The sequence below is a fragment of the Manihot esculenta genome, chromosome 16 (assembly GCF_001659605.2).
Source record: "Manihot esculenta cultivar AM560-2 chromosome 16, M.esculenta_v8, whole genome shotgun sequence".
Taxonomy (NCBI): Eukaryota; Viridiplantae; Streptophyta; class Magnoliopsida; order Malpighiales; family Euphorbiaceae; genus Manihot; species Manihot esculenta.
This window is the reverse complement of record NC_035176.2, coordinates 19,000,305-19,015,076: the sequence shown is the minus strand read 5'-3', so window position 1 is coordinate 19,015,076 and position 14,772 is coordinate 19,000,305. Positions and strand designations below refer to the sequence as shown.

At 41.2% G+C, this 14,772-nt stretch overlaps 1 protein-coding gene across 1 annotated transcript; it reads right to left on the bottom strand.

The window, feature by feature from the left end:
• Positions 1–9,817: 9,817 nt before the first annotated feature.
• On the bottom strand, positions 9,818–12,935 carry LOC122721210 (metal transporter Nramp5-like). Its single transcript, XM_043952146.1, has 9 exons — positions 12,786–12,935; positions 12,581–12,621; positions 12,351–12,429; positions 12,174–12,278; positions 11,962–12,071; positions 11,121–11,198; positions 10,978–11,028; positions 10,614–10,636; positions 9,818–10,298 (listed from the first exon to the last, which is right to left on the bottom strand). Exons 2-9 carry the CDS (start codon positions 12,608–12,610, stop codon positions 10,259–10,261), a joined length of 516 nt encoding a protein of 171 aa, XP_043808081.1. The 5' UTR covers positions 12,611–12,621; positions 12,786–12,935; the 3' UTR covers positions 9,818–10,258.
• Between the last annotated feature and the right edge of the window lie 1,837 nt (positions 12,936–14,772).

Sequence of the window (14,772 nt, the reverse complement as noted above, 5' to 3'; positions counted from 1 at the left end):
GTGCCTCTCATTCTTCAAGGCTTTGAAAGGAAAAGGCAAGTTTGAATGGGGATAAAAGTATGCAGAGGCATTTAAAAGTCTAAAAACCTTCTTATCATCCCCTCTGCTGCTAAGCCCGCTCGTTAAAGGAAAAGTTTTGCTTCTATACTTGTTTGTGATAAAAGAAACAGTTTGCCCAATACTTATTCGTGAAAGCAATGAGAAGTAAAGCCTAGTATACTATACCAACCAGGTGTTGAAGGGGGTAGAGTTGAACCCTCCTCTTGAAAAGTTGGCATTCGCAATTCTATTGTCAGCCACGAAGCTGCAACCATACTTTGAGTCACATACCATAGAAGTCAGAATAGACTACTCTTTACTGAAGGTTCTACACAGGTCAGAGTTTTCAGTGCAATTATCCACCTAAGTGGTAATATTGTCGGCCTACGATATCAGGTATTTCCTAAGGAAGGCCATGAAAACCCAGGTGCTAGCCAACTTTGTTGCAGAGATGACTCCGCCATTAGAACCTTCAGGTCCTCAGAGGAGAACACAAATGAATGGAAGGTCTGGGCAGATAGAGTTTGCAGAGCCGGGGGCTCAAGAATCAGGATCCTGTTGCAATCTTAGACAGGGGTAAAGCTTCAGTATGCAGCCAAACTCACCTTCAATGCCACTAACAATGTAGCTGAATACGAGGCTGTAATAATGACCCTAAGAATCATCAAGGAATTAGGTATACAAAAGTTCATTATTTTTAATGACACACAATTGGTTGTTAATCAATGCCAGGGAAAATTCAGAGTCCGAGAATTGAGCCTTATCAAATACAAGGAGAAGGTTTAGTCCCTAATGGACATGATTAAAGATGGGCAAGGCAACTGCAACTTTGCCATGTGGCTAGAGGCAACAACGAAGAGGCAAATCTTCTAGCCAAGATAGCAGTGGCGGGTGAACAACACTTGGTGCAACTGTTTCAATTAGAGGAATTGCACACTCCAACAATGGTAGTGGAAGAGTCCTTTCCTATAGAAGAAGGAGAATCATGGATGATGCTAGTATACAAATTCTTTACACAAGATGATCTTTTAGCCGATGAATTATCAGCCAAATAGGTAATAAGGAAGTCTTCTAAATACACACTAGTTGATGGTTGGTTGTACAAGAGGTCCTCAACACATCCATGGCTGCAGTGTGTTACTGAGGAGGAAGGCCATGAAATCTTGAGGGATATCATGAAGGTGATTGCGGGAGCCAAGAAGCAGCTAAAAATTTACTCAGAAAGTATTTAGACAAGGATATTATTGGCCAATGATAATGGAAGACACGAAGTAGCTTATCCAGAGGTATCAAAGATGAAAAGTACATGCAAACATCCTAGAGACCCTGGGAGAAATGCAAGAGGCCATTGGAAGTCCCTAACCTTTCTTTCAGTAGGGGACAGACATCCTTGGCCTGTTCCCTAAGGCAACCAGGTTAAGAAAGTTCGTAATCGTGGCGGTAGATTATTTCAGCAAGTGGGCAGAGGCTGAAGCAGTACAGTCCATGTAATACCTGGCTAAACTCCAGCATCGAAATTCCCACTTTCCGATCGAATCTCTATTGGAATCTAAAATCTCGATGTTGGAATGTTTGGAATGGTCAAATGGGGCTTTCAAAAGGTGAAAATTTGAGTTTTGGTGAGGCTAAAAGGTTTGGCCGCCGAAACTTAAGGTTCAGCTGCCCAACCTTAAGGTTCAGCCGCCGAAGGTGGTCTTCCAGCCACCTATAAATAGCCTCCAGCCCAAAAATCAAGAGAAGTTTTCTCCATCTTTGGGCAAAGGTAAGCCATTTCCTGTTCTTGATGTTCTTCCCATTTTATGCTTCAAATCCTTGAAGAATTCACAAGCTTCTACTTTGTTTTTGAAGATTCAAGTTGAAACTTCAAGTTGTACCTCTTGGAGAACCATTGGAAAACAATTTCCTCCTTTCCCTCCAAGTTATTGTTACTGTGTGCCCTTTTTCCTCAAGAGGTAGGTTGATCCTTGCCTCTTCTTTATTTTTTGAAGGTTTTGGATCAGGTTGTACAAGTTGTGGGATGCATGCATGGGTGGTTATCCAAAGGTGTAGGGTTTATACTTGTTTTGATGAGAGTTGCTTTTCTATCAAGTTTCTGTTGTATCATGTTAAGTTCAGAGCATGTTTTGAGGTCTCTTTTATGTGCCATGCATGTTTGGTAGCTATTAGGCTTGTTACTTGTACGTTTGAGTGGTGTTTGGAGGCTGCATGATAGGGCAGAATCGGGTTCTGTCTAAACTGGAGAACCCAGGTTCGATCGCCGAACCTGCAGGCAGAGGCAGCCTTTTGGCCGCCTAACCTGCCCCAACAGTCCCTTACTTTCGGATCTGTGAGGGGTTTAGGCTGCCGAACCTGCCCTTGAAAGTTGCTGACTTTTGGATCTGTGAGGGGTTTAGGCCATCAAACATGCCCCCGAAAGTCACTGACTTTCAGATCTATAAGGGACCTTCGGCCGCCAAACTTGCCGCCGAAAGTCCCCTGCCTAGCCTTCTTCTGCTTGTTTTATATGCATGTTTTAGTATGTTTTAGGGGGTTGTTAGGGAGTTGTTTAGAGTCTTGTATAAGTTACGTTTGGTCCCTCATTTGAGTCCATCTGTGCAGGATCGGACTTGAGAGACTGTAGAGGCTTGCAGTGAGATAGCTGCGTCAGTGTTAGGCGAGCATCGGCCAGAGGTGAGTAGAACTGAACTAATCTATTTGTAATACCCGGCTAGACTCCGGTATCGGAATTCCTACCGTCCGGTGGAATCTCGGATGACGGAAGTCTCTAGTAGGGTAGAAACATGTTTTCTTAAAATGTTTTAAGGTATTTCATGGTTTAAGCATGAAAATTAAATGAGTTTTTGCATGAAAAGTCTTTGGAGGAAAACCCAGGTTCGGCCGCCGAAAGTCAAGTTCGGCCGCCAAACATGGCATGCATGCGGAGGCAAGTTCGGCCCCCGAACGTGGTCTGGCCAGCCACTATAAAAGGGGCATTTAGCCGAAATGGGCGAGCTTTCTCCCATTTTCGGCCACAGCAAGCTTCCGACCTTCCCTTTGCAAATCTAGTGTTCTTCCTTCAAATCCCCACCATTTTTCTTGAGTTTTAAGCTTGCATTGAAAGTTTTGAGCATTTAAACCAAGTTTTGGAGCTTTGGGAACTCAGGAGCTCATTTTCGTGGATCTCCAAGTTTAGGTCGTCTCCCTCTCGATCTTCAAGAGGTAAGAGCCGATCTTAAGCTCCTTATGTGTTTTAAATAAGTTTTATGCAAGATCTATGGGTAGAGATGCATGTTTAGGCTTGTTGATGAGTTTATGGGTTTTGATGTTTTGATGAACAATGTATGTTGATTTTGTGTGTTTGAAGTGTTGTAGTTGGGGTATATGATAGTTTGAGACCCCTAGGAGCTTGTATGCATGTTTTGGTTGAGTGGTATGCATGATTTGAGCTTGGGAGGCGAAATGTGCATAGGAGAGCTGAGTTTCTGCCATTCTGGGAGAAACCAGGTTCGGCTGCCGAAGGGACTTTCGGCCGCCGAACCCCCTTGTGGAGGCAGGCCTTTCGGCTGCCGAAGTTGCCCCCGAAAAGAGACTTTCGTCTCTGTCTGGGACTTTCGGCCGCCGAAGGTGCCGCCGAACATGCATGAGTTTCGTCTCTGTCTGGGAGTTTCGGCCGCCGAAGGTGCCGCCGAACCTGCCTGACTTTCGGCTCTGGAGGGACTTTCGGCCGCCGAACCTGCCGCCGAAAGTGCCCTGTTCAGCCATTTCTTGCATGTTTTTATGTGATGTTTTCATGATGTTATAGGGGGTTTTTGGGGAGTATATTAGAGTTATGTTTATGTATGTTTGGTCCCTCATTGGAGTCCACCTGTGTAGGTTCGGACCCGAGGAACCGAGGACCCCAACAGTGAGCCAGCTGCTACAGAGTTTGTCAGAGCTAGCCAGAGGTGAGTGGAATAAACTTTAAGTTTTAAAATAAACGAAATATGAATTTTGAGCATGATCCATGCATCATGAATGCCATGAGATATAGTAGGTTGCTTGCATTAGTATTCACGAATATGTTGCATTGCATTTATGATGTTGATGTGGATTGGTTATTGGATGACCCTTTAGTCCTCATATGATATGATGATGCTACGGCATGAGATATGGTATGGAAGTCCAGGTTGTACCCATTCTACGTCCCTGGCACGATGTAAGAGGAAGTCCAGGTTGTACCCATTCTACGTCCCTGGCACAGTTGGACTGTATGATATGTTATGTTAAGAGAAAGACCGGTTGTACCCATTCTACGTCCCGACACAGTTGGACTATGTAGAGGACTATTGGTGACAATACCATCCGAGATGTGATTTGTTGTGATGTGTTGCATTACATAATGGCATGAGATTTTAAATATATGTTTTCACTATTCTGCTCACTGGGCTTTGTAGCTCACCCCTCTCCCCTAACCCCAGATGTGCAGGTACAGGGTAGACCAGGAGGTTAGCCAGAGATATGAAGAGTGTATGTTCAGGTTGAGTTGGATGAATGAAAGAAAAGTTTTAATTTTTATGTATGATTGTCGATCATGTATGGGATTATACAGGTTTACAGGTTATATGTTTGGCTTGCTACGGGTCCCGGCGGCCTTAAGTCGACCCGGATCCTAGCGCCGGTAGCGGTCCGATTTTCGGGTCGTTACAGAATGGTATCAGAGCCCTAGGTTCATAGGATCGGACCTAGAGTGTCGGGCTCATAGAGGTTATAGAAGGTCAAGCACAATAGGAAAGGTCATGTCCACTAGGATAGGATGTGGAGTCCTGTCTTACATGATGATGTGAAATGCCATGATTATATACATGTGCATTGATGCTATGATATGTTTATGTGATGAGGGTTCATGTGTGCCCACATGAACTATATGATGCTAATGCTTGCTTGATGTGTACTGTTTTTCAGAAAATAGGATGAGAGGGACTCGTCGATCTGCACGATTGACTGGAGTGCCACCTGAGGATGAGGGCACGAGCGCCCGTCCTCCCACATTGCCTAGGGCAATGTCTTGTAGAGCCAACAGAGAAAGAGTGTCAAGGGACCCTAGAAGGTCTTTTGATGCTAGCAGAAGGGGGACTGATAGAGGAGGAAGTTCTTCAGATGTGAGGGAGGTTATGGAAGAGGATCAGAGGAGGGATGGGAACCTGGATGTGAGCATGGAGGAAGAAGGGACAGGGGAAACTCAGGGAGGCGTTCAGGCCTCGGGGTATGGTTTTCCACCCCACTATCCACCCTTCCCACAGGGTTCAGGGTATCCGATGGGAGGTACATCGGATTTGTAACAGCCCGGACGTGATCCCCGGCACTGTTACCGTTCACACCCAGGGCTATCCCTCGCCTGGCCTCTTGCCACCTCGGGCTTTCCACTGGCGTATGAACAGCTCTTAACATCCATTCACCCTCACGGGTTCCAGGCAGGATTTGTCCCTCGGGGGAGCCATTACGGCCCGCCCTAGCCCGAGTGGATTTGGCCCAATTCCTTCCTCTGGGAATTAGGTCGCCTCCCCCACTGCTCGAACCCTTGACCTCCCACTTTAAGGGAATAGTCTGGTGAGAGTGAGTACCAGTTGTGCCATTGGAACAACTGGTACTCACTCTCACCAGACTATTCCCTTAAAGTGGGAGGTCAAGGGTTCGAGCAGTGGGGGAGGCGACCTAATTCCCAGAGGAAGGAATTGGGCCAAATCCACTCGGGCTAGGGCGGGCCGTAATGGCTCCCCCGAGGGACAAATCCTGCCTGGAACCCGTGAGGGTGAATGGATGTTAAGAGCTGTTCATACGCCAGTGGAAAGCCCGAGGTGGCAAGAGGCCAGGCGAGGGATAGCCCTGGGTGTGAACGGTAACAGTGCCGGGGATCACGTCCGGGCTGTTACATAAAAAAGGCGCCTTTTTATGTAACAGCCCGGACGTGATCCCCGGCACTGTTACCGTTCACACCTAGGGCTATCCCTCGCCTGGCCTCTTGCCACCTCAGGCTTTCCACTGGCATATGAACAGCTCTTAACATCCATTCACCCTCACGGGTTCCAGGCAGGATTTGTCCCTCGGGGGAGCCATTACGGCCCGCCCTAGCCCGAGTGGATTTGGCCCAATTCCTTCCTCTGGGAATTAGGTCGCCTCCCCCACTGCTCGAACCCTTGACCTCCCACTTTAAGGGAATAGTCTGGTGAGAGTGAGTACCAGTTGTGGGTTCGGCCGCCGAACCTCATGTTCGGCCGCCGAACATTTGCATGGATGCGGAGGCACATTCGGCCCCCGAACGTGGTCTGGCCAGCCACTATAAAAGGGTCCCTTAGCCGAAAACGGGCGAGCTTTTTCCCCTATTTTCGGCCAAGGTGAGCTTTCTGCCGTCCCTCACCCATTTTCAATGTTCTTCCTCTAAATCTTTCAGTATTTTCACTTGGTTTCACTTGGTTTTGAAGATTTAAGCTTTTGAAACAAGTTTTGGAGCTTTGGGAACTCAGGAGCTCATTTTCATGGATCTCCAAGTTTAGGTCGTCTCCCTCTCGATCTTCAAGAGGTAAGAGCCGATCTTAAGCTCCTTATGTGTTCTAAATAAGTTTTATGCAAGATCTATGGGTAGAAATGCATGTTAGGGTATATGTTGAGTTATGGATATATATTGATGTTTTGAACAATGTAGCTTGTTTGTGTGTGATTGAAGTGTTGTAGATGGGGTATATGGATGTTTGAGGCCCCTAGGAACTTGTATGCTTGTTTTGGTTGAGAAATATGCATGTTTGGAAGGTTTGGAGGCGAAATGTGTTAAGGGAGCCAAGTTTCTGCCCTTTGGCAGAAACCAGGTTCGGCAGCCGAAGGTACTTTCGGCCGCCGAACATGGCTGGGGAGGCAGGCCTTTCGGCTGCCGAAGTTGCCCCCGAAAAGAGACTTTCGTCTCTGTCTGGCACTTTCGGCCGCCGAAGGTGCCGCCGAACCTAGCTGAGTTTCGTCTCTGTCCAGGACTTTCGGCCGCCGAAGGTGCCGCCGAAAGTGCCCTGTTCAGCCATTTCATGCATATTTTCTGTGATATTTTCAGGATGTTTTAGGGGGTTTTTGGGGAGTAGTTTAGAGTTGTGTTCAAGTATGTTTGGTCCCTCATTTGAGTCCACCTGTGTAGGTTCGGACCCGAGGAACCGAGGACCCCAGCAGTGAGTTCAGCTGCGGTGTTGTCAGAGTCAGCCAGAGGTGAGTGGAACTAAACTCAATCTTTTAAATTAAATGTTTTATCATGTTTCATGCATCATGATTATGCAATAGGATGATTGCATTAGTTTTCACGAATATGCCGCATTGCATAAATTGTTGTTGATGTGGGTGAATGTTGGATGACCCAATTAGTCCAAGACAGGAAGACCAGGACCCCATGCTACGGCCTGGCACAGAGTAAGAAAGACCAGGCCCCAGTCTACAGGCCTGGCACAGAGTAAGGCACGGTTATGGGACTTGAAGACCAGGAGCCAGAGGAGGCCCTGGGAAAATGGTAAGTAATGTATATTCTGACAGGAAAGACCAGGACCCCATTCTACAGGCCTGGCACAGAGTTAACTTGGACTAATTGGTGACGAGTTCACCCAACCCTTACGTGGATTGTTTGTGTTATGATGCATTTCATAGAGCATAGTGTTAACGTGTTTTACTAGCTCTACTCACTGGGCTTTTAGCTCACCCCTCTCCCTTTACCCCCAGGCTTGCAGGTGCAGTATAGTGCGGGAGTTCGGATAGAGTAAAGAAGTCATGCTTATGTAATAGCTAGCAATGGACATGATCAAATTGTAATGTAAAAGTACAGTATAGTTATGAAATGAGTTTTATGGATGTTAGTGTGTGTGCTTGACCATAGATTGTTGTATCCCTTTTATACATGATCTTAGAGATTCATATGATGTTTATGTAAACCAGCTCAACACAGGTTATATTACCCTTTGAGGGCACAGATGAGATCCCACAGAGGGATCAAAGTTATGTTTATATTTATGCACAGGTTGAGTTTGGTTTATGTTTATGAAAAGAAAAGTTTTAATTTTTATGCATGTTGTTGATCATGTATGGGATTATACAGGTTCACAGGTTTTATATCAGGCTTGCTACGGGTCCCGGCGGCCTTAAGTCGACCCGGATCCTAGCGCCGGTAGCGGTCCGATTTTCGGGTCGTTACAGGATTACTCCAGCTTTAACCCCTACCCTACCTACATGCCTTATCCACCTTTCTATCCACCTTACACACAGCACCCAACTTATCCACCCTCACCCTTCTATCCAAACCCGGCAAACCCCACTTCGGGGAATGCTACACCTCCACCTCCACCACCTACAGAACCAGCAGCCCCAGTTACTCAACCTCCTAGACCTAGCTCAGCTGATGGGAGCAAGGTAAAGATGACAGATTACCTCAAGCTAGATGCTCCCAAATACAAGTCAGGGGATGACCCCTTTGAGTATCTGAGAGTGGTGAAGACCATAACTGATGAGCTAGGGGCAAGTGACAGCAGGGCCATTCAGATGGCAGGGTTCACTTTAAAGTGCAAGAAGGCACGGGAATGGTTCAAGTGTTATGTTGACCCGAGACTAGACGGTATGACATGGGAAGAATTTGCGAATGAGTTCGCTGGATGGGATTTTCCAGACAGTTCTAGAGAACTGAAGATGATTGAGTTTGAGCAACTGAGGCAGTCAGAGCACATGGGTGTAGAGGAGTTCACGGATAAATTCTTAGAGCTATTGCCTTTTTCAGGGCAAGCTCTAGATACAGATACGAAGAAAGCCAAGAAATATGTTATGAAGCTGCATTCCAGGTACTCCTCGTTGGTTCAGTCAGCTGAGAGAGAAAGTTTCCACACTGTGGTGGATATGGCTCGAAGGATGGAAGCGAGTGCTATAGTTGAGGGGTCAGTGAAGCAGTCAGTGACCCAGTCTTCAGGGATTAAGACCCCAGGCCACTACAAAAAAACAGTGAATTAGCGACCAAAATTTTGGTCGCTAAAAGGCAGAATTTGGTCGCTATTATGAAATAGCGACCATTTAGCGACCAAAATGAAATGGTCGGTGTTTGGCCAGTCGCTAAATTTTTGGCGACAATCTGGAAATTGGTCGCTAAAATAGCGACCAATCAGCGACCATTTTTTGGTCGCTAATTTGGTGTCATGGCAAATTAGGTATTAGAAATATTAGTCGCTGTTTGGTCGCTAAATGGTCGCTAAATTTTGGTCGCTAAATGGTCGCTGTTTTGGTCGCTATTTCGTTGTTATTTGATCGCCTCAGGGAAGAGCATTTGGTCGCTATGTGGAAGTAAATTGGTCATTAAATTTTGGTCGCTAAATGGTCGCTGTTTTGATCGCTAATTTGGTCGATGTTTCGTTGTTATTTGATCACCTCAGGGAAGAGCATTTGGTCGCTATGTGGAAGTAAATTGATCGTTAAATTTTGATCGGGAAATGGTCGCTGTTTTTGTCGCTAACTTGGTCGCTATTTAGTCGCTATTTGATCGCATTAGAGAAGAGCAATTAGTCGCTATTTGATCGCATTAGAGAAGAGCAATTAGTCGCTATTTGATCGCATTAGAGAAGAGCAATTAGTCGCTATTTCATCGCAAATTAATAGTAAAATTAAAAAAATATTTATTATTTAATTTATTTTTGTGGCTGATTAGTCACTAATAAATGCATTTAAATCTGATTCATATCATTTTTTCAATAAATTCATAAATCTGCTATAATATCAATATTTACACACACATTCCAATACATAAACCATCAAAAACAATATATACGCATAAACTTCATTTCATAATTCTGCAATCTAAAAGTTCAAAACATTACTATAGTTCAACACTAAGAAACTTAAAATATCTCAAAATATATAATGGATCCAAATAGTATCAAATTCATATCATAAAATATATTATTTAAGTACGTGAGAAATGACATTATGCTAATCCATATGTGAATCACCAAGGGATCTATGAGCTGGAGGAATATCAGACGATGATGGCATCAATGAGGAAGACTGATGTCCCATCTTCGCTGTCTGTAGTTCATCACGCATTTTAGCTATCAGCTGATTTTGGTCTTCTACAAGTTTCTGCAAACTATTATACTTCTCTTCAAACTTTGCTTCAATTTCCTTCTTCCATTCTGGTGATTGGGATGATGGAACATTTGTTGATGTTCCCCCAGTTCCTGTTTGAGAGAAGGCAGAAGAGGCAGCACTACCTAAACCATAAACTCAACTTCCTTGCCATCCTCCTGCTGCAGTAATGAACAATTGATCCTCATTAATAGATTGGCCATACAAGATCAAATCCTCTTCCTTAACTTCATATTCATTCATCAAACAATTGTACACAGCCTCTATGTCAGAGTATGTGTTTAACTCAGAGGGCTATTAAAATTCCACAAATAACAACTGATCAGGCATGTAAAATTAGCATTGTAGGTGAAGACAAATGAATATGTAGGCATAAATTATTGAGACAAATTTTTTTTTTTTTTAGAGAAAAAAGGTAGCTATTCAAGATTTTAATTTAAAAAATATAGATAATTGATCTCATAGAATATATTTACCTTGCCAGAAGATGCCCCATATCCTGAAGACAAATGAACAGTTTATGCTATAAGTCCACCCAAGTACCGTAAAAAATAAATAAGAAAGCTATTGATCATTGATTAGTGAATGAGCCAAGTTCACAGTTCATTTACTTTCCATGGGCAGTTTCTCCAGAAAGCATGACCGCATCAAAAGAATTTGAAAGGAATTAAGGAGATTTTTAGTAACAAGTATAAAGTCTCTTTTCTTAGCTGTGTTAGATTTTGTCTTAGCATGCCGTCTATATTGTTTGGTGAAACTCTGTGTCAATCTGAGCAACAGAAACATGTGGTCTTTAGAACTATGGATTCATCTATCGGTCTATAATAATTTATCACTTACTCCTGTCTCTTCTTTTACTTCTCTCATAGCTGCCTTGAAGATATCCTCACCCTATATGTTGAAGAGCTCATATAAACAACTAATGAAGTGAAATGATTAGTCAAACATTGAATAACTCCTCACTGTAGGCAATAGGCATGTACCTCATCAACAACTCCAGTGGGAATTTTCCACACCCCTGTTCCTCGAAATCTGCCACTCTTTTCCTGGATAACAAGCACCTAACAACCAAGAAGATTCTCGTTCAAGACCAGCAATATATGTATGTGAGTCTAAAACAAGAAGTTAACAGCCAAGAGGATTCCCATTTTAAGATCAACAACATACATGTGAGAGTTAGTCAGAGATTAACCCCAATTTAGACGATTCAATAACAGCCATTTTCATGGAAATTTTTCCCCTATCAGACATCCAAAATATGACAGCATGAAGTATTGAAACAGTGAAAGATGTTAAATTTTGCCCATATATTCTTTGACTGTGACTAATGCATGAACCCTTGGCAACCCTTCACTAATTTTTCAGAATCCGTAGTGAATTGGATAGAAAGAAATTCCTTTTTGCAATTGAAATAATTTATACAGAAGTGCCTCCTCAATACATGACAAACCCTAGATGAGGCTAACATGAAATAAAAAAGATTCATTTTCTTATGTTAGACAGCAAACACATGGGGAAAGGGATGAACTAAACTAAGACCTATGTTTATATCAATAGAAAACTCAGCTTTTGGATTAGAGGAATGATGAAAGTAAAGAACATTAACATATATGTTTTAAAGAGAATAAGGATAAGAGACATAAAATTATATATTATTTCTAGTTTTCTAACCTATACAATGAAATTTTGAAATTATATATTATTTAATTTATTTAATAATTATAACTAGGATGTTACTATTAATAAACTTGCTAATCCACGATATATAATTATATGAATGAATTATGAATTAAAAAGAAATATAATTAAAAAATATAAAAATACCCCATATTTCTGCAGGCCAATTAGCAAGAGAGTGCTAAAACCAGTCAATAGAACTCCAATCCATAGTGAGATATGAAACAGTATATTTAGTGCAAAAGCTGTTCCAATTACTAGAAAAAAAAAGAGAAATTAATTAAATTCAAAATATATTTAATTTTTATTTTCCTTTATAAAAAGAATAATAACAAAGAAATAATGAGAAAAATCAATACCTTCTGGTATATCTGCAGCTATGACAGCAACCTCAGCCAGTAACCATAAACAAAGCTTCACATATTTTGGGTACTCCACCTTGCACAACTCAGCCAGATGTTTTTCTGATATCAATCCCATCTTAATAAGAGCGATGTATGTATGTTCGTATCATGTATGTATGTATGACTTCTTACCTGTGCTTACACCAAGATTTGCAGCAAGTGACTGAATTATCAGAGCAAAAACCAAGCCGATGACTATGATCCATAGAAGTTGGAATTTATAAAAATTACAAGTCAATTGACATACATGAGATCAGTTTCTCAAATTGAGGACAAAACTGCCAGGATGATCGCTCAAATCAAAGAGGATAATACATACATACATACATACATACATATGTATGTGTGTTTGTTTGTTTTACCTCATAACCATGGTTTGCTCCAGCTTGCATATCAGTCTCCACTGTGCAGATGCCAAAGTTTCTGGGTCAGTACTATTGATATTCGCACGTTCAAAACATACAGAGAAGAGAGAGAGAGAGCTTACGGTTTCCAGGATCAAGATAAGCCAAAGAAACCAACACTGTTATCCAAAGAAGCCAAATAAATTAAAGAACATTAACATACCTTTTACAGTTGTTGATGAGGACTGAGAACCGAGGAAGACTGAGGGCTGAGGAAGACTGAGGGCTGAGGACAACCAAGTTGCTGACGGTGCGGAGAGCCGATGGACTGGAGAGCGACGACCGACGATTGCGTGGAGAGCGACGACCGACGCCGATTAGCGTCTCTACTCAGTGGAGACTGATATGCGTGACGTGAGGCGGCGTGGAATGGAGATTAGCGTCTCTACTCAGTGGCACCACTTTTAGATTTAGGGCAAATAAGGGTACATTTTAAAACGACATAGTACAGGTGATTTCGGTTCGGTTCGGTCTAATTGAAAATTTTGAATTTAAAATCGAATCGAACCGAAATCATAGTATAGGTGATTTTGAATTTCAAAACGACATAATATAGGTGATTTCGGTTCGGTTCGGTCTAATCGAAAATCGAATTTAAAATTGGGTATTTTCGGGTATCCGATCCGACCGAACTCTAATAGGACGGATTTGGGTAGTTATAATTGGGTTTGGGTTTTAAAAATAATACCCGTTGCGGGTTCGGATCGGATTCGGGTTTTATGTACAGGGTACCCACTACCCGAATTCATTTATATAAATAATTAATCTAATATAAAAAAATATATTTTATAATAATATTTATACATTTTTTTTATATATTTTTATTTAAAAATTTAAATTTAAATATTCTTTAGAAATATTATATTTTTTAAATGAAAATTATTGATGAAAAATATTTTTTATATAAATTATTAATTAAAATATATAAGATTAAACGGGTTCGGGTTTTATTCGAATAATAATAATCGGGTTTGGGACGGATTCGGATAGTTTAAATTAATTTTTAATCGGGTTCGAAACGGGTTCAGATATTACTAATATAAATCGGGTTCGGGTTCGGGTAGTTTAATTTTCACGGGTACCCTACCCGTTTACATCCCTAGATTAGAGCATCCCTTAAATTGTCAAAACGACGTCGTTTTATATACCGAATTGAAATTACTTAATTTAAAATTTTAAATAAAATAAAATTTAATTAAAAATTAAATTAAAATTTTAAAAATAAAATGGTCGTTGATTGATCGCTGTTTTAGAGATTAAAATTAGGGATTAGGGTTAGGGATTATGAATTAGGGATCAGGGATTCGGGATTAGGAATTAGAGATTAGGGTTAATTTTATTATGAATTAGGGATTAATTAGGAATTAGGGTTAGAGATTATAAATTAGGAATTAGGAATTAGGGTTAATTTTATTAGGGATTAGGGATTAATTAGATATTAGGGATTAGAGATTAGGATTAGGAATTAGGTTAGAGTAGGGATGTAAACGGATCGGGTATTTTCGGGTATCCGATCCGACCAAACCCTAATAGGACGGATTTGGGTAGTTATAATCAGGTTTGGGACGGGTTCGGGTTTTAAAAATAATACCCGTTGCAGGTTGGGATCAGATTCAGATTTTATGTACAGGGTACCCACTACCCGAATTCGTTTATATAAATAATTAATCTAATATAAAAAAATATATTTTATAATAATATTTATAAATTTTTTTTTATATATTTTTATTTAAAAATTTAAATTTAAATATTCTTTAGAAATATTATATTTTTTATATGAAAATTATTAATGAAAAATATTTTTTATATAAATTATTAATTAAAATATATAAGATTAAACGGGTTCAGGTTTTATTCGGATAATAATAATCGGGTTTGGAACGGATTCGGATAGTTTAAATTAATTTTTAATCGGGTTCGGAACGGGTTCAGATATTACTAATATAAATCGGGTTCGGGTTCGGGTAGTTTAATTTTCACGGGTACCCTACCCGTTTACATCCCTAGATTAGAGCATCCCTTAAATTGTCAAAACGATGTCGTTTTATATACCGAATTGAAATTACTTAATTTAAAATTTTAAATAAAATAAAATTTAATTAAAAATTAAATTAAAATTTTAAAAATAAAATGGTCGCTGATTGGTCGCT